Source organism: Phoenix dactylifera, chromosome 13 (genome assembly GCF_009389715.1).
Source record: "Phoenix dactylifera cultivar Barhee BC4 chromosome 13, palm_55x_up_171113_PBpolish2nd_filt_p, whole genome shotgun sequence".
NCBI lineage: Eukaryota > Viridiplantae > Streptophyta > Magnoliopsida > Arecales > Arecaceae > Phoenix > Phoenix dactylifera.
Genome location: NC_052404.1, coordinates 12516686 through 12536243, shown reverse-complemented (window position 1 = coordinate 12536243; position 19558 = coordinate 12516686). Strand labels below are relative to the sequence as shown.

The window sequence follows — 19558 nt, the reverse complement described above, 5'->3', positions numbered from 1 at the left end:
GCACAATGGACGCATTTCAGTCTAAAACATTCCAATTTCTTTTTTCTTAGGATTAGTCCGAAAGAATAACCAAACAATATAAAATCTAGCACAAAATTTGCAGACCGGACCATGTGCAGCTCTCCATCAAATTCTATCGACCAATGGGACAATATATAATCACCAGAGTTCCTTTCCATCCGTTTAATATCCATCTCTACATTATCTCAAGTATCAAAAATGTTTTATTCACAGCAAAATATATTGACCAGCAGCACAAACTCAGTCCTGTCTTATTACAAAGTACAACGTGGTCATCATTACTTGTCCCTGTGATTAAATAATTCTAGCTCCAGCTTGAATCGGCCCCGCACATTTGTAATGGATACGGCCGCATACGTCTCTTATCGCTCATCCCGACCCGACTCTTGCACTTACAGCCAATTTCTCCCTCCTGCAAGCGTGTCCTATGAATGTATGTGTATGTGTATATATGTATGTATATGTATGTATGTATGTGCGTATATTTTTAAAGTCATCCAAGCTATTTGCTCTGCTTGCCTCCGGAGAAATCCGCTCCACCTCCACCTCTTCTTCGTTTCCGCGGCAGTACGATTCCTCCAAAGGACGCCATCTGATCTCTGAAACCTGTAACTCCGGGGAAATCCAAGCTATTTCCGACCGCTCACTCCAAACGGGACAAAACCGCGAAGTATCTCAGAATTCTGGCACAGATGCTTGCTTCTTGCTCTCACCCATCCCTTCTTCAACTCTCTCTTCCTCCAAAACCTCCGCAACTCCAGCTCTACTCACACTCCCCTCCACTTCTCTCCTTCAAAACCGTGTCCTGCATCAACTCCTCCTTCCAAGCTCCCTCGCAGCGCGCCCCTTCCAGCACCAGCACCAGCAGCTACAACCATATGATCCAATCCCTATGCAAGCAGGGAAACCTCAAACAAGCCCTCCAGCTCCTCCCCCTGGAACCCAAACCCACCCAGCGAACCTACGAAGCCCTCATCCTCGCCTGCACCCACCGAAACGCCCGGCCCTACGGACCGATCGTCCACCACCACCTCATCGAGAACGGCTTCGACCAGGATCCCTTCCTCTCCACAAAACTCATCGACATGTACTCGCAGTTCGGCTCCCTGGACAACGCCCGCGACGTGTTCGACAAAACGCATGTGAAAACCATCTTCGTATGGAACGCTCTGCTGAAGGCCCTTGCGCTGGCCGATGCGGCCGAGGAGGCCCTCTCCCTGTTTCACGAAATGGGCGGGGCCGGAGTTCCGCCGGACAGCTTTACTTACTCCCACGCGCTCAAGGCTTGCATCGCTTCCTCGTCCCGTCCGTCGCTGGCTTTCGACAGAGTGAGGCAGATCCATGGCCACATCTACCGACACGGATTCGGGTCTACCATCTACGTGGCGACGACTCTCGTCGATTGCTATGCGAAGCTGGGGTCCGTTTTGTATTCACGGCGAGTGTTTGATGGGATGCTCGCGAGGAATGTCGTTTCATGGAGTGCCATGATTGCCTGCTATGCAAAGAATGAGCGCCCTTTGGATGCATTGGAGCTGTTTCGGGAGATGATGCTGAGGGACCCTGATGCGATCCCCAATGCCGTTACCATGGTCAGTGTTCTTCAAGCTTGTGCTGGTTTGGCTGCACTTGGACAGGGGAGGCTCGTCCACGCTTACGTCCTTCGAAGGGGACTCGATTCCATTATAACGGTGGTCAATGCTTTGATCGCGATGTATGCAAAATGCGGAAGCCTGGAGACTGCGCGTCGAGTTTTTGATGGGATGATTGGTCGGAGAGATGTTGTATCGTGGAATTCTATGATTTCAGGTTATGGAATCTACGGCTTTGGCGGTAGAGCGATCCGGGTCTTTGAGGCTATGATCGGTTCCGGGATATCACCAAGTCCTATTACGTTTGTGAGTGTGCTGGGCGCTTGCAGCCATGCCGGGCTCGTGAAGGAAGGAAAGAGACTGTTCGAGTCGATGGCCCTGGTGCATGGTGTCGCACCTCGATCGGAGCACTATGCTTGCATGGTGGATCTCCTCGGCCGTGCTGGCCGGTTAGATGAAGCAGCTAGGATCATAGAAGGGATGCGAATCGAACCAGGTCCCACTGTTTGGGGTTCTCTTCTTGGAGCTTGTCGGATCCATGGTCGCGCAGAGCTTGCGGAGAGGGCATGCGCTCGCCTGTTTGAACTCGAGCCCATGAATGCCGGGAACTACGTACTTCTAGCTGATATATATGCAGATGCTGGGATGTGGGAGGAAGTGAGCAGGGTAAAGAGGCTTCTGGAATCACGGGGGCTGCAGAAGATGCCAGGATGCAGCTGGATCGAGGTGAAGAAGAAGATGCACTCATTTGTGTCTGTAGATGAAATGAATCCGCAGGTCGAACAGCTTCAAGCTTTGCTGGCTCGGCTGGTGAAGGACATGAAGGATAAAGGTTACGTCCCCAATACTAAAGTTGTTCTTTATGATCTAGATCAGGAGGAGAAGGAGCGGATTCTGCTAGGTCACAGTGAGAAGCTGGCTCTGGCTTTTGGCCTCATAAATAGTGGTCATGGAGAAGTAATTAGGATCACGAAGAACCTAAGGTTGTGCGAGGATTGCCATTCGGTCACGAAGTTCGTTTCAAAATTTGCAAAGAGAGAGATTCTTGTGAGAGATGTGAATCGATTCCACCATTTTAAAGATGGTGTCTGTTCTTGTTTGGATTATTGGTAAGCTGGATGGTTCGCAGACCCCTTCTAATCGAAAACGTCTCGTCTTCGAGAGATGATCCAGAGGTGTACAGCACCGGGTTATGACTTGAAACTAGATACTAGGATCTGTATAGAGAACATTTGATTTGAAACCGTAGTTTTTCGGTTTATCAGCATTATCTAGTTGTTACTATTTATGCCACAGAATGCAGTGTAAACATGCAACCGTCACTTACATGAAGATTTTTTCTTGTGCAGCATATCTTTAAATTCTTTCGAATAATACATTACAGATATGACCATTAAAAAGCAAAAGGACTAGAATCGCTTTCATAATTTTATCTTTATTTAGCATTACAAAGAAGTTCCTCGCGCAGGAGCATGTGGACTTCCGAATCCATAGTTGGTCTTTTATTCTTGACTTCTTCCAAGCAAGAGAGACTGCTATCTTCTCTGCTTGCTTGCAACCGAACTGCCCGCAGCCTCTGCGACCCATGACTCCTCTCCACTCTCCAATTTTCCCTTATCATCACTCCTTGGACCGCCTCTTCCTCATTAACCATCCAAGTTGAAACCCTGCTCCCCTTCGTCTCCAGAAGCACGACTCCACAGCCATCGACATCAACCTTTGCGGTGATTGGTGGAGAGGAAAAGGATCCTGGTCGAAGACGTCGTCGATGAGGTTGTGGTGGACGATCGGTCGGTAAGAAGCGGGCGTTTTCTTCTAGTAAAATCTCTTCTAACAGCTGGGCATAAAAAAAAAAATAGAGAAAAATGGGAGGAAAATAACAATATGTTCGTTGTTTATTGTTCGTCAACCCAGGGACTTGTGCTGGTGATTTTCCTTCGGCCACGACGGTGAGTGTGAGGACTGGAAGATGGACGGATGGAGGGTTGGAAGGAGGGGTCAGGAGAAGCATCCATTTCCCAATGTCGAAAGTCTACTACTGACGTAAAAATAACGATATGTTCGTTGTGCAGGGTCCAAATGAATGATTCTGCATGTCGCCTTTTGCCCTTTCCCTGGGTGGGAGATGCAAAAGCTGCAACAACAATGAAAATAGGAGGTTGTACTCGAGATTTCAAGGCCCTCCTGGATCATATGCTTCTATGCTTCAATAAGCATGATAATCCTCCCTCGCATATCTTGGGGTCCTCCTAAGTGTGGACCTTAATCACTTCTCGTAGGTGGAGAAGAAATGTTTCTTCCCATTGTTTCAGAGTGGCGTCAGGAGCAATGCTATACTAACCATCCTGCCCCGAAGTCATATGCCAATTCAAAGGGGGCAATGAAAATACAACACTAATTATTTTTTTTTTCTCTAGATTCCATCTGTTTTGAGTGTTCTTTAAAAATAAAAGCATGATGTTCCCAACTTTAAGAATTAGAGTGTAAGATATTAACTGGCTTGAAGAAGCTTGGGCATCTTTTAAATATGAAGATTCTGGTATTTTGCTGCCTAGGACTAACGTGAAAGATTCTCATCAGTTGTGGTTTTCCTTATTGTTCATGTTTGATATTCAATATAGGCTTGATCCACCTCGAGACTAGGTAATCGGCGCTCCAAATTGAACAGGATGGACAATAATGAGCAACTACGCTATCAAATTGATGTTGCAAACATCAAATCCAACCTGCCTGTTCCCACCCAATGATATGCCAGATTGCAGCATCCCTTCGCACTACTACAGAGCAAGCACTCGTATAAGAGAATTGGATTGTCACATTCATTTGATTAGCTTTTCTATGTCCCACAAATTGCACCAGATTCATCATGGATGCAAAGCCCCACGGGCCAAAAGAATTACTGTACAATTAAATGAATACTACACGACCAAGCACGCTGCTTCCCAAAACACTAAATACGCTTCCTTCAAGACCTCTATTCATCCTCGCACTTGAGCGCCATCCTTTGGGACAGAGACCGACCTTGCCTGTTGTTCAGGATATCAATGTAGGATCGGAGGCGGTATCGATCAGAATTTGTGGGGGCGAATGGCGGACTGAGAGCTAGAGCGGGGGCTTCAACCAGGAGAAAATAGAGCAAGCATACTGCTTTTGAATACTGAGAAGAAGCTTTCCCTGTATTTCCCATCATCTCATCAACCTGTATTGATTGTAAACACCAGACGTTCTTAATCAATCACCATATTCTCCCCTTGTAAACAATTAAAACCAATATGTAAGCAGTTTGTCTCACAAATTCCCACAAAAAGTTTGGATACAAACCATGTTACGTGTCGTTAGAACGAAATTTCAATATACATACATTATCAACCGTGCAATAAGTAAAACAAAACCCAACATCAGCCATATAAGCCGTTACCATGCATATCATATAACAGCTAAAATTAAAAGTAGAGATGGGATATTCTACTCACAGCACCACGTCTGCCCAATGAAAGTGCAGATTGGAATATTATCTCAATCGCATCCGGCATCTCTGTAGTTTCTGCATGTGATTTATTTTCCTCTTAAGAATCAGAATCTTGCTAACTTGTAATTCAGTGAAACATTAAGGACTTTTTACTGCTGATCATTAATAGTTTTATTTAAAACCATACCAGCAATCTGCCCAAAATCCACAGCAAGCTCCTCTGCATGACTAACTTCAAGAAGAAATTCTTTTTCGATTAGTGAACACACAGCAACTGGCAGTTTAGAACCAATGGAGCTGACACATTCTCCTGTATTGGAAGCATTCTTGTTGCTCTTCCTAGTCCTGACCTCTGGAGATGGGCTTCCTTCCATAGCAGAAGCAGCCTGGGCATGGCAGATGTGCAGCGCTTGCTTCCAAATTGCAAGAACTACTAGCTGAACTGCAAATGCTTCCAACCGGCTTTCATTTTCGATCTTTCAAACCAATGTTTTCAATGGAAAGAAACATGTCAAGCAATGATTTTTGCGGAACGAAAGTAAAAATTACAATCATGAGTTAAAATTATGACTTAAATGTTCTAAAAAAGATCAGAAAGACTCAAAACATGCAAAAATAAAAAAATAAGGACAGCATACTAATTTGGTATCAGTTTGGTGATTAAACAAGCAAGCATTGGTGAACATCAGATGGCGTTAAGTAACATCAACAAAATGATACAGAAATAGAAAATAAACTAATAAATGAAACCACTGAAATGCCAGTACATAGATAAGAAACTTTAAAGACTAAAATTAGTGGTGCTCTATACTTTGTTAAAACGAGAAAATATGGTTCAGGTAAGCTTCTGACTCAACTAAAGAGGGAACATCTTAATGTTTTTAAAGAAACATTGTCCAAGATACTATAGGAATATAAAAGAGAAGTCAAAACAACCTTGTTTCCATCAGATGTCTTACCTTATCTTTCACCAACTCTGTTATGATAGACACATATCGCTGCAATGATCTAATCCTTGTCAAGCAGTGGGCTGATGGCTGCTCCATAGCATCTCCCATGTCCATTGATCCTTGTGAAGTCTCAGATGCTGGAGAGCTGTGACTTTCCAGACTCCCAATGACATGAGTTTTGTTGATTGCTGCACCAATTATTGGCATTGGTGCACTTAATGCACTAAATTCTGGAGATGCAATTGGTGAACTTTCTGATTTGCATGGTGAATTGCGTGACCGGGAGGCACTTACTGAAGAAGATGACATCTCCAGGGGTGGTCCGGGCACAAGGACATAATCATGGTCAACAAACTCCAGAGAATCTATGGCTGTAGAATCTATACATCAAAGAAAAGATAATGAGTGCCAGCTAACGAAAAAAGTAGGGGCAAAAAAAGCAAAAAAAAGACTGAGGTTGACACCTTTTGACGAAACATTGGAAGGTCTTTGTTCCATGGTTAACTTGGTATCTTTGGCATTTCCACCAGGAGTTCTGTGGGAATCATGCCTATAACCAGCAGCTTCTAGATTATTCGTGGAATTATATCCAGGAACAACGTCAATATTTTTGGATGTGCTACCAACAACATTTTTGTTTAATCTGATATCAACAGAGAACCCATAAGTGGTCCTCACTGAGCTCTTTTTCATGGCCAGAGATGGACTTCCATCTTGCCCACTGGATTCATCATCTAAAGGGAAAGGCAGACAGTCTTCATGAGAACTTTCTCCTGATGGCCTAGTTGGATTACAGTCAACCAGTGGAGTGCCATCTCTCACATTGCACGATGTTCGCCTGCTTATGCAACACAGAAAAATTGCATATTTTAATATGTTCCAGAAAATGGTGTATGGTAATGCTGGAGCATCGGATTCAGGATTCTTTACCTCAATCTTTCATCTAATGGATGCTCCGAAAGAAATTGGTGGTTGAAGAACTCCTCAAATGTCAGACGCTCGACTGAAAGCATGGGTGGCTGTGTTAGAATCTTAAGGTAATACACCTTTATCATTGTATCTTAACAATTCACATGAGTGAATAGATACGCAAGGCAAAATTATATTAGCCAGCACCAGTGGAAACTGAAAAAGGACACAAATCATAATTCCTAGATATGGTAACAAGAGCATGAATACTATCTGATAATATCTCCGAAACTGCACATAAGCCTCTCTCTCTCTCTCTCTCTCTCTCTCTCTCTCTCTCTCTCTCTCTCTCATGCACACAAATGCATACATGTGCACACACATGCACACGCATACGCAAACACGTGCACACATGCACACACACACACAACAATATTTCCCAAATCTGAGTCTGCTTTGAGGTCAAATAAGATCAGTATACATCTGGTCAGACATCAGTTAGCGAAAGAAGACAGCAAAATCAATTTATGAAACAAAACCTTTGAGATCTGTGAATCATCACTTGATGGAATCCACTTACTACAAGAGCCAGGTTGTCGGTCATTCTTTTACACATCATTGAAAAATCGTGTAAAGAATTCTAAAAGGAGTTCCCCCTCTTCATTGAAAAGGGAAGCATAAAGAATGGAAGACTCCCAGCACAATAAATCACACAACCAACAATGTGATTCAGCTCCAGACCCATGGCCACTTCCCAGCTTCCCCTCATCTCATGGACATGCATCGCTATCATCAATAAAAACTACTTCATGATCACCTCGATCTTGCAAGAACTCACCCAAAAATGGAAAATACATTGTTGGTCCTGTATTAATGCTTGCGCCTCAAGCAGCCCCCACTATATACAAAACCGCAGAACCCTCAAAGGGACATCCACCTCAATCTTGCAAAAACTCGCACAAAATAACTCTGATCAAACTTGACTACAAGTCATTTCTCAGAACTGGACCACATCAAATCTGTAATGGTCGATGGACTCTTCAACAGTAGGGTGCTAGGAAATCCTGATGCCACAAGATAAAAACCTTCATAAAGCCTTCAAGATATAATATTCACCCTCCCCATTACCCTCTTTGCAACTGTTCAACCTTACCATAACCCATATATGAGATAGAACGAGTGGGCTTAATATTATAATCTGAATCCTCAGAGGATATCATCTGGGATATATCAAAGAAATATCCTATTTCACAATAAAGGCACAGGTAGGAACAAAAACATAAATTTCCAAGTAGCTGGACTTGCATGCATCACAGGACTCCAAAAAATCAATGCTTTGAAAACTCCGTAGCAAGCTATCTGCATGTGCGAAGTCCTAAAAACTTAATTTCAATGACTTACAATGCTTAGTATTGACCTAGATCATGAAATTCCAAATTTGATGCAAGACAACCAAAGATGCTCCGTATACAAAAAAGTCAAAAGAAAAAAACAATTCTGTACTAGATAATTAATGTGAAAGATTCCAAACTCAGTGAATGCAAAGAAGTTTATCTCAGCTTAAAGACTCAGAACTTTATAATAAAACAACATTCAGCTTGATGCACATGATAATATCTTATGTAAGAAAGAAACAAGAAAGATTTTTTTTCCATCAAGAGAAAAAAGAAAATAAAATATCATGCATTATGAACATGGATTTTTTTTAAAATAACTACAATGTAGGATAATTAACATCATGGCTACAGGCTTAGTATGTCTACACCAAAAGAATTTAAATGAATTGAAGAATTTATTCAGAAGTTCCTGCTTTAGAATGTATAAACATCCATTTACAGGATTTCATGGACATGAACTCTAAAGAATGTTCAAAGTTTGCCAATAATAATTGATATTGACCCTTTGTTCCAAACAACCAAAACCTTAGTAAGGATATAAATGACTGACCAATAGCAGTCCTGTCGTAACCAATTCAGATCTAGAAACTCCAAAGAAATAGTAATGGAAATGCTACCTGCCACAAGGTACCTTGAAAAACATGTGCAACTCTTAAAATAAAATTATACTAAAATAATGACTCTCTAAATCTAAACCCAAACTCCTCTCTTCAGTTTAGGCAGATGCAGCTAGCATGATGTTTGTTTGACACTAATTAGGGAGCTTTTACTGACAAAAGGGAGGGAAAAATCTGAACTACAAAAAAACATTAAACCTGCAACTGCCTCATATCAATGTGTAGCCCATCATTCTCTTCCTCCTCACCCACAGCCACAGCCCAAACTGATTAATTCTTGGTACAAAGAATCTGACATATCAACTCTTTTCTATATTACCCCTTTCTTCGTTCTCACTGAACGAATCTTGAAGTTAACCCTATAAAAGAAAATGACTGAGAGAAGCAATTCTCAACTGGAAGTTGTCTCACAGCACTTTACAAATGAACCATAACACAAGATATCCAACAAAAGACATCCAAAACCCATTTGCAACCCTTAGTACGATCAAAACCTAAAAATGACTCATACATTTACAAATGTCATACAATGCCATCGCACCAATATTGAAGATCAAACGTTGCTTGCCCAAAGAATTCATGGGAGTTCTATGCCATCGATATGATACACCTTCAACTTTCCAACAATTGTTTGCAGAAAGATTGTTGGTATGTGTCGGGCCAACAACGAATAGTGAATTTGCAAGGTAAACAACAAAAAAATTACCTTCCAATACTACAGGAGCAGATATATAAAATGACCCATGAGAAGAAGATGAAAGCTGATAGTGACAAGACAAGCCAGAGGTCTGTGGTTTTGTATAAAGATCATTAAAATGAAAGTTTGTATGCACATTTCTATGTACAGAATATATTATTGCCTGGAAGTTGGAAGATAGACTCTGAAAAGACACAAATGTCATAAGGTTGGTGATCATATTGATTAAATAAATCATAAAAAAATTGTTTACACCAACAATTATAAGCTTTTATCATTTTGTCTACATATAGTTCATAAAAGTACCCATGCCCCCTTCTAGGTAGAAACTAACACTTAAAAAGGGAAAAAAGGTACAAAACGAAATGTTAGCAGCAAGATACTTTTACTTGGGTGCCTAACTGCTTTGGGATCTCTTTAGAATCTTGATCCCACACACACCTCCTAAGTACTTGCTTACTGTCAGTTTTTTTCCTAAGAGGTGCTTCCATGAATCCACAGCCAAATCCAGTCCTCCATCTGATCCCACTTCAAGTAACCATGGGCCAAATTTATATCGGGGAAAAAGAATAACTATGATTGAACAGTTGGAATCTTCTATACAAATGCCTTTCGTATGCTAAAATTTTGCTCCTACATTTGATGTTTATAAGCATCAGACTGCTAGATCACTCCAACAAAAGCAACTTCTGTTTTAGAATTTGATTCTACATCTTACCATAAAATTAAGTGAAAAATATATGTTTTTGATTCCTAGATGCACGCTTCATGCACACTTCTAATTCAATATTTCTAAGTTCCTACTTGTGTGCCTCCTGCACACTTCTTGGTTTAATTTTTTTCTGCAAGCTGTTTTTTCCTTTTCATTCTTTTGCCTACTTTTACTTTAGGCACTAAACATTAGATGATTCTCATATACTCTCACTAAAACCAATAACTGCAGTGAAGGCAACAATATCAATAATACCATCAAAGCTAGTATTAGATATGGTTTGCATAATGCAATAATAATAATAATAATAATAATAATAATAATATTTTCAAGCAAAATCTGAAATCCTTACCTGGATTACGGCGCAGTAATTTTTGGCACAGATCAATGCAATCATGGCTCAAATTGCTATCAGAAAGTAAATGTAGCACATTTGCTTTGCCAATGTTCTGGAGCAACTGGTTGAGAAAAAAATACTACATTATTGAGACCAGAAAACTGTATTAATATAACAAGCTAACATATAAATAGCCAAACCTGTGGATGACTATTTCCATCAAAAGGAGTTTTTCCAGTTATGAGTTGGAATAGGATAACACCAACGCTCCAGAGATCTGCCTGCTTTTCCAGAACAAAATGAATAAAGACTAGGTTGAGAAATATGCAGAAGGTAATTCTTACGTGGTCAGAGATGGGTGTCACCTTTGCATCATATTTCTGATATTGCATTACTTCTGGAGCCATGTAAAGAGGGGAACCACACAGAGTTTCAGCTAGGCCACGAGGCTGCAGAGACCTGCAAGGGAAGGAAGCAACTATATAAGCTTTAAAGTTCAAACATTAAAGATAGTTGAAGAACCATACACTACCGAATAAGAGGATCCATATAAAATCCAAACAGAATGACAATCGAAGAAAATGGAATATATGGACGCTATAACATCTAAACTGCCATCACTGATAATGTTAAGCATGTTATAAGGACTGGAACTAAGTGCAAGACACCAACTAGAAATCAAGATTTAATTTTCAGTTTCGTAATGCATCATGACTATGTTTGACACCAAAACAACTCATTTGATTAAGGCATCTTAAACTGTTCTGGTTGAAATCAAGAGAACAAATAGACAGAAAATAGGAGAACAAAAAAAAGAAAACATGATGCATGTAAAAAATATAGAAAGATATCGCATCTTAGAGCTTGGGATTGGAACCAGGGGATCACCAGACCTATTGTGAACCATTTTGGCCACTTCAGGTAGGTCTGGACAAGGTTCAAGAGCAAGATATGCCACATCTGAGGCCAGCTCATACATAACCCTAGAAGGCATAACTTTTACATATGGCGCCTGTTACCGACACGTCTTTTTTCTTTGAAATTGAGGTAATTATTTGAGATCCACAATGTGACTGCTTGCCAATAGTCCTGTCAAGCTCCTAATGGCCCTATTTCATGATCGTTTAGGCCTTTGAAAAACTCAAGGAAACTTTTAGACCGACCCGTATCTTCCATTCCAGGTGGAATTAGGTGGCACGACAGAAGGTAAAGTTATCTAGAAGTTGAGATTTAGCTCCAAGAAAATTTTAGCTTTCCCATGATTATTCCTTCTAGTCATTAGTTTAGGAAAATTTTAATATCTTTTAACTAAAAAAGTAATTCGACTCAGATTTTGGGACTTCAGATCGCACTAGTATATAAAAAGGTGCTTTAATCAATTCTATTATTGAATTAATGAAAACCCTACTTCCGAATTTTCATTTCTTTATCATTATTTTCTTTGAGAGTCCAAGTTATGCAAATTGAAAGAATCACCATCTTATCTCCCCAATTGAATTGCATATCTTGTCTATACTATGAATACTTAGTATAACATAAATTGGTCAACTTGTTTTGTCACCATGGACCACTGTTTTTAAAAGGTGGCAGCTTGAGCTCAACCCCTCTTAGGACCTAACTAAAACTAATATATGCTTCAATACTCAAGAATGGGGATATACCGTTGGGAAAAAGCAGAAGAAAAGGATTTCACAGGCAGAAAGGCGAAGGGAAGTTCGGCGCTCCCTTCATTTCAATTTCTTCCGGCTTTTCGACACCAGACGGAGGAAAGTAGTAAAACCAGCCCTGCTTGATCTAACCCTCGTAAGTGAAGGGTTAAATCAAGACCTACAACGAAGCGATGTTAGACATCGACTCCGAAAAATGGATGAATGCGATGAAGTCAGAAATAGACTCCATGCATTCCAACCAAGTATGAAGTCAGAAATAGACTCCATCGCTTCAAGTTTGTTAGTAGTAATAGTTATTATGGTACGACTGAGACTGAGTTTGAAAGGAGCAAGTGGTTGGATTGGCCTGACTAATTCTTAAATCATCCCCATATTCAAGTAAACAGCCTAGCGAGCACCCAAGTAGCTCACTTGGGTGGATCGAATTTAGACTCTCTTTCGGGCTGGTTGGATGTGGAGCAACTTGGTGTACTTGGCATGTCATGGCCCATTATGAATACCCATCCTTTTCATTAGTCTCAAACACCTCATCTGTAACTAAAGAGTTTCGCTTATTCTTGTTTAATTTATTAGTTCAAATTTTGTATTGATTATTTGACATTTTGTAATGTTGCTAATTTCATTAACTTAAAGCTATTTTTGTTTTAGAGAACTAATAAAAAGCATTTTATAACCTGCTAGAAAAAATCATGGTTTTTACTGGCTGATACATCATGTCACATTACAATAAGTCATTGAAATAAATGCAGAAGTTTTATTGACTTCATTTTACTTATCATTTTCTAATTGTCATATATTATATTAAAAGTAAATATTTTTAAGAATATCCATGTAAGGCATCTGTTCAGGCACCTTCCTTCTGCCAAATTGTTATGTGGTCCCCTGCCTGGTTTTTTGGGAGAGGGAGGGGGGGGGGGATAAACTGAGAGTCAAATTATTTCAAGTGAAATAAACCATCAAAATAAATATAGGGGGAAAACAAGTCATAAGTCATATTATGTGATAGCTGGGATAATAAAGTAAGACAATCAGTTTGCTACAGTCAAAGCAACTTTTTTCCGGATATATAATGCATAACACGAGAACTATAGCCCGAGATATAGGACACTGGGTTGATGATATAGGGTTGACAACTTCTTGACATGGAAAGCATATGCCCCAATTATAATAAGCAAATACAGGGCTAGCAACTCAAGACTGACAGATTAACTTTGCATGGCGATCTATTTATTTTCCCCATGATGAAGCTTTTATGAAAAGAAAATAGCATCAGCTGCAGATTTCACATTATCTTTCCAGCAATCAAAATGAAATAATCATATGGATTTAATATGATAGTCTGAACTGAAAAATAAAGAAGACTCACCTGGCAAAGCCAAAATCTGCAATTTTCAACACAGAATTGTCATCGGATATTGAAAGAAGTAGATTCTGTCACATAATAATCAACTTCAGAGTTTTCTCGAAAATGATGAAGTACAGATTATAACGTTTATGGTGCTTATATTTGAGCAAAATTACTGTTAAGAGCATAAAACCTTTTTTTCTAGTCTTCTTAAAATATACAAAATGCAAGTTATACAACTTGAAAAACTTATTAGATATTACAATGAGTTTTATTCTATGGATAAAAGTGTTCCACAGTGAGGAGGAGCATAGCATAGCATAGCTAAAGGTATTTACATAGATATTTGGAACACAGCAGAAAAATTTAGGGTTCGCACTTCAAGCCAGTAATTTCAAAACATGGTTCTTGAATATTAGTCAACAAAGATATAAAGTGCCATTAAAATAAAAAGTTTACAAACTTCAAAATGAAAAATACAGAATTGCAAGCATGGAATATTGCAGTTTTTTGCTTTAAACGTATGTGATGGTTGTTCAAATAGCTTTAACATGCTTGTGTATACAAGTACAAACCTGTAAAAAAATCCATGCACATGAAAAATCATAAATTTAAAATCTTAATGACTACTTATTAATGAATGGATGTTAAATGTAACTAAAACATTAAAAGTTACATATGAAAAGCCATTTATTAATAAGCAAGATCCAATGTAGACCTAAGTTTCTATTTCACTCATGGGATGCAAGCAGTCCAGGGGGACCAACATAGCTCCTCTCTTCTCGAGAATTCATATATCCTTTATTGGTCTATGGACAGCTATCTCTCGAGCACAAGTTTAGATTCAGCCTCAATGGAAAATGGAGCACCTAACAACACGTCTTCACCGACCAAGAACGATGAGATCGCCCCTTTCATTCTAGGGTGATGGAGGGATCTAACCATTCAAGCCTTTTTCATACTTTTCTTAGAGGTCTAGAGAAAGCAACAATCGATAGGATTTCCCTAATCTGTTGGAGGCTTAACTAAAGATTAATTTCAATAAATAACTAAGACGAACCACGCAATACATATTGAAGGCTTAAATGAACATTAATTTTGATAAAGAATTTAGACAAACCACAACAACCTTTGATGCTCAACCTCCAAAAAGTTTCAACTTTCAAAATTCAATGTAAATCAAGGAAATCGCTAAGACTTTATTGAGAACTTGCATATAGGAGAGATTATCAATGCCTTCAATCATGGAATTATCATTTTTTTCTCCCAAAGTTGTCTTCTTCACCAAATTTCAATCAAGAACTTCTTCAGAATTGTTATCTATTGGTAGTTCTTTGATCCCATCCTTCAACACTTTCACAAAGAACCTGATTCCTTAAGTAAAAAATACACAAGTATTTCACAGTTTGTCACCATCCAAGAAAAAAATGACCATAAAATTAATTATAATATATGCCTTTACAACTTTCTCAATTTAATCAACATTATTTATGTTTTTCTCCCATGAGACTAGGCAGTACATTCATCTCCTACTGCCCTACAATGATCACCGCAGATTCAAGCATTCGCATTGACAATGCAGATTATTTTGAGAAAGATGTTGTGCACCTCAAATTGATATTATAATCTGCGATACTGTAAAAGAACTGTTGTGTTCACCCAACCAGTGTAAGCCCCTAAATCCTTTGCATGAAATTCAGAAGGCAAGCCTCCAATGAACAAAAACCTTTCTTCATTTTGAATGAACTAGAAAACAGCTTGCAAGAAAGAGTACTATAATGTGGGGATGTTACCATAGGGAATCAAGAAGTAAATGCAAGCTTCCAGAAATTTTCATACTTTGCCCTTGAATAGGCTGGACATAGGTTACCACAGTGACTATGAAAGATGGAGATTAGACATCAACAAACAAATATATACAGTAGAGAAAGGTGGAACAAGCCTGTGGCTTTAGATCCCGATGAATAACATTATTCTCACGAAGGACCTGCAAACCAGCAGCTGAAGAAGAGCAAAACATTATAAGAAAATAAATTAGAATTTTGGGTTAGTAGCATGCAACGTAAAGACATATGTGTAAAGATATTAAATATTTCCAAAACCCAAGCTAATTGTACCTAGCTGTCTCATGAAATGCTTTGCAGTTGCTTCCGGAACTCTTCCATGGCGCTGTATATACTTAGATAGATCACCACCTCTGCAGTACTCCAATATGAGATATATCCTCCCAGAGGCCTAGAATAACAAGATGGGCAAATATATAAACAAATATAATTAAGCAAGATTGTTATGATATAAGAAGCACTCTTCCTCTCTAAGATATTGCTTTAATCAAAGGAAAAATCCATAACCAATATGCACTTTCTTAGTTAATCAAGATTATATTGTAATTTGTACATCAGTAGAGAGCATTTTCAAAACCTCCAGCCAGTATAAATTTTCTATATCTTCTTCTCAGATTGTAAATTCTCAAATTGAATCCATTCCTATGTAATTGAACCATCTTTGGCTTGTGCTTCATATAAGGATGCCATCCCATTTGGTTCTCCATCACCTTGCTCCTTGCCACCACTACAACCATGTGCCAATGGGAATACAAAATTCAAGTCATCTCTACCAAGCCTCATGTACATCCATCACTCTCAATGCTTAAGCTCCTGCATCAAGTAGTCCAAGTAACACTTTTCTTGATTGCTGAGGTATCACTAACACGTGACAATCACAAGATATTCTGAATCTGCATCTCTATATTATTCTCTGAATTTAATTTGAATTGAAGACATCTTTGACTATACGTTCATCCCTCTATACCTCTGTCTAACCGATAGTGGAAGTTCAACGGCCGACTGAGTAAAGGCCACATGCCGGTACTAGAGAAAGCTGAGTAATGATGAAAGGGGGCCTTGTTCCTGATAACGAAAAGTAAGCCAAGCATTAAGGTGCAACGGATAGGCCGAGCATCGGAATAACATGCCGAGCGCAGAAGGCTGCTAATCAACACCAAAGTGCTAGATATCAGGCTGAGTACTAAGGTATAGAGGAAAACCGATGTGCATACTAAGCAACCAGATGTTGGATTGAGTAGCTAAAGCAATCAGCTTAGAGATCGGCCTAGCACAAGATACTTAGAGCAAAATCTGAATATTTAATTTTTGGCCTAGAGAAAGGTATTGGGTAAAACAAAATCGAACAATCAGTGGGCAATTACCAAGGATTAGAACGTGAAGATTAGAGGTAATGCTTGGGATCTAAACCAAAAGTGGTAAACTGACATACATATGGCAAGTTAGTAAACGGACATCTATCCAGCGGTTAAGAAAATCGTGTATAAATTTTAAGTTGTACCCATAGAGAAGGATCTTTTGTCGAATCATTATCATATTTTATATTTGTACCTCTGTTATTTTCAGTTGATGTTATCTTTTATTCCCCATAGCTTAGTTCCTTAGGAACTATTCTCCAAGTGAGTAGCATCTTAGTAGTGGAAGTCCTTGAAGGTTCAAGACAGTAGGACCTACTAAGACTTCTCTATCCTTTCTGGTTTGAACTGGTGGCATGCCCACAAATTGGTCCAGCTAATAACTTGGTCCAGCACCTCTCGTACCTAGAAAGCGAACAAACACCTCCAAAACCCAAGACTAGAATAATTAAATGTGTTCAAATTTCTATCGAAGTGTCATCCCCATGAAAACAAACAAAATAATTAGTCATTTTGATTCCCTTTATTCCTAAACCTTATCATCCACAATGTATCTCCATCATTCCAGCTAGACAGGCTTCTACACACTAGTTTCATCAACCCACTAAGCCCTTGAACTTTGATTAGCAATTCACCAACACAAACCTAAGGGGTCAAAATCTCTAAAACTATCCGGTAATTGTAAGCTTTTCTGGATGCAATCATTAAAAATATACTGACTGTTCACTTCTTATACATACACTAATAGTCAGGTAGCAAAAGTAAATGGAGTATATTTTCCAACTGCTCAAATCCCTGCTCTAATTTCATTCGATAACATTCCATCCTTAGCAAACAACACTACAAACTCTCCTTTTCTCTTATTTTTTTAATTAAGAAAAACAATGAGAAAAGGGCCTGAAAGTCAATATTGGGTCCTGCTAAGCAAAATCAGCAACCTTATCCACACAAATGGATGATTATTAGAGAGCTGAATACCTATCAATGATGCATGGTAATAGTGTAAAGAATCAGTAGGAGCCATCATTCTCCCGTTCAAAATTTTTGGAATACCAGCAACCATCTAAAATGGCAATTTCCGTATCTCAAATTCATAGAATCTTGGAATCTAACGAATTGACCCCTCATGTTTCCCCATGATTCCTCGTCTGATTGTCAATTCACCCTCATGTGCACTAAATCACATTGATAAGCAGGTAGGGCATCCAAAAAGCCCCTTAACAGTACAATCTAATTTCCATACTACGAAGAAGAAAAGGAACTCATATCTAACGGTGCAATTCTGCCTTCCCAACCAATGTCATATCTTCACTTTGAAGAACTGATACAAGATAAAGAAAGATGAAAGAATCTGAACTATCGCGAAACAAGATGTCTAAGAACTAGCTAACGCGGAAAAGAAGAAGAAGAAGAAGAAGAAGAACCACCGACAAAGAAAACGAAAGCGGATAAGAAGAAGAGGAGGAGGAGGAGGGAAGGGAAGAAACCGACCTGGATGAAGTCGTGAAGGGCGATGACGTTGGGGTGGTTGATCTTTCTAAGGAAGAAGACCTCGGAGAGGAGGCTCTCCTGGAGCTTCTTGCCCATGCGCTCCATGACGATCTCCTTAACGGCCACCTCCGTCCCCCGAACCCGGTGCCGCCCCAGCCACACCTCCGAGAACGCCCCCGACCCGATCCGCCGCACGATCACGTACTCCCCAACGACCCGACCTCCTCCTCCTCCTCCTGCTCCTCCTCTGCTGCTGGGGCTCGCCATCGACCCTTCTTTTTTTTCTCTCTTTTTGTCTTTTCTTTTTTAACCGAAGAAGAAGGTGAAGAACCCTAGACGAGACAACGAGGACGGACGGAGAGGAAGAAAGACAGGAAGAAAGAAAGAAGATATCTGTGTTCTCCTCCGCGTCCTCCGGTTCCGTAACCAGCTCGAAAAGCGTCCGTCCGGCGGACGAGACAATTAGGGGGCGGGGGTCGAATCGGGACAGAATCTTGAATAAGGGAAGCGAAGCTTCTGATACTACGTCTCCGTCCGATCCACGGAAGGTAGAGGCTTAACCCTCCGTCGGTCTGTGACTTTGATTAGGGGATTCTTTTTGTCAACGCTGTGAACCTCAAGGCTCAAGCTAAGAGGGTTAATAGTTTATCCTTATCGCTCGTTTGGGATGATTAATAACGTGGTCGGTGAGGGCGTAACATGCGGGTCCACGGGAGAAAAAAAAAATACAGGTCAGCAGACGCGTAAGCCGCCCGGCGAAAACGGATGGAAGAACCGACGGTGGATGATGGTTAGGTGAAATGCCGCAGGGCAAGACTTGATCAGGGCACCACCTACCGAACGAAGACAGAAGATAACCATCACCAGCAAGGCCAGGTTGGATGAAGTTATTAACCATCACGGCCAGCGAAGAAACAGGGATCGGGGATGATCGGCTGTTGATACAGGAACGTGAAACGCTGTCAGGTTCCGGTTGTCGAGAGGAACCACTTTACATACGCTGGTCCACACCCCAAACCACAAAAACAAAAAATAAATAAATAAATAAATAATAGTTAGTTAATTTAACTACGTCCACCATGAAATTGCTTTCGGCCGTGATAGTCTGCTTTGAGAGTCTAAACCACGCCAAATCTCACCATGTCATCCACG

At 40.1% G+C, this 19558-nt stretch overlaps 2 protein-coding genes across 2 annotated transcripts; one reads left to right on the top strand and one right to left on the bottom strand.

Moving 5' to 3' along the window:
* The first annotated feature begins 419 nt into the window (after positions 1–419).
* Positions 420–3019, top strand: LOC103722550 (pentatricopeptide repeat-containing protein At3g46790, chloroplastic). The gene has a single exon (XM_008813148.4). It carries the CDS (start codon positions 714–716, stop codon positions 2724–2726), a length of 2013 nt encoding a protein of 670 aa, XP_008811370.2. The 5' UTR covers positions 420–713; the 3' UTR covers positions 2727–3019.
* A 1391-nt stretch (positions 3020–4410) lies between these two features.
* LOC103716781 (serine/threonine-protein kinase ATG1c-like) lies at positions 4411–19033 on the bottom strand. The gene is made up of 13 exons (XM_039133126.1): positions 18407–19033; positions 15834–15951; positions 15659–15717; positions 13738–13802; positions 11067–11160; positions 10902–10982; positions 10717–10822; positions 6963–7035; positions 6497–6870; positions 6042–6412; positions 5270–5558; positions 5087–5157; positions 4411–4812 (listed from the first exon to the last, which is right to left on the bottom strand). The coding sequence occupies exons 1-13, from the start codon at positions 18671–18673 to the stop codon at positions 4588–4590; spliced, it is 2193 nt and encodes a 730-aa protein (XP_038989054.1). The 5' UTR covers positions 18674–19033; the 3' UTR covers positions 4411–4587.
* Positions 19034–19558: the final 525 nt, after the last annotated feature.

Excerpts from the sequence above, each read along its gene's own strand:
- LOC103716781 (XM_039133126.1), bottom strand. The coding sequence starts at position 18,673 with ATGGCGAGCCCCAGCAGCAGAGGAGGAGCAGGAGGAGGAGGAGGAGGT. Across the intron at positions 10,823-10,901 it reads ATGGAAATAGTCATCCACAG|TTGCTCCAGAACATTGGCAA; the intron begins GTTTGGCTATTT and ends TTTCTCAACCAG. Across the intron at positions 4,813-5,086 it reads CATTGGGCAGACGTGGTGCT|GTTGATGAGATGATGGGAAA; the intron begins GTGAGTAGAATA and ends CAATCAATACAG.
- LOC103722550 (XM_008813148.4), top strand. The coding sequence starts at position 714 with ATGCTTGCTTCTTGCTCTCACCCATCCCTTCTTCAACTCTCTCTTCCT.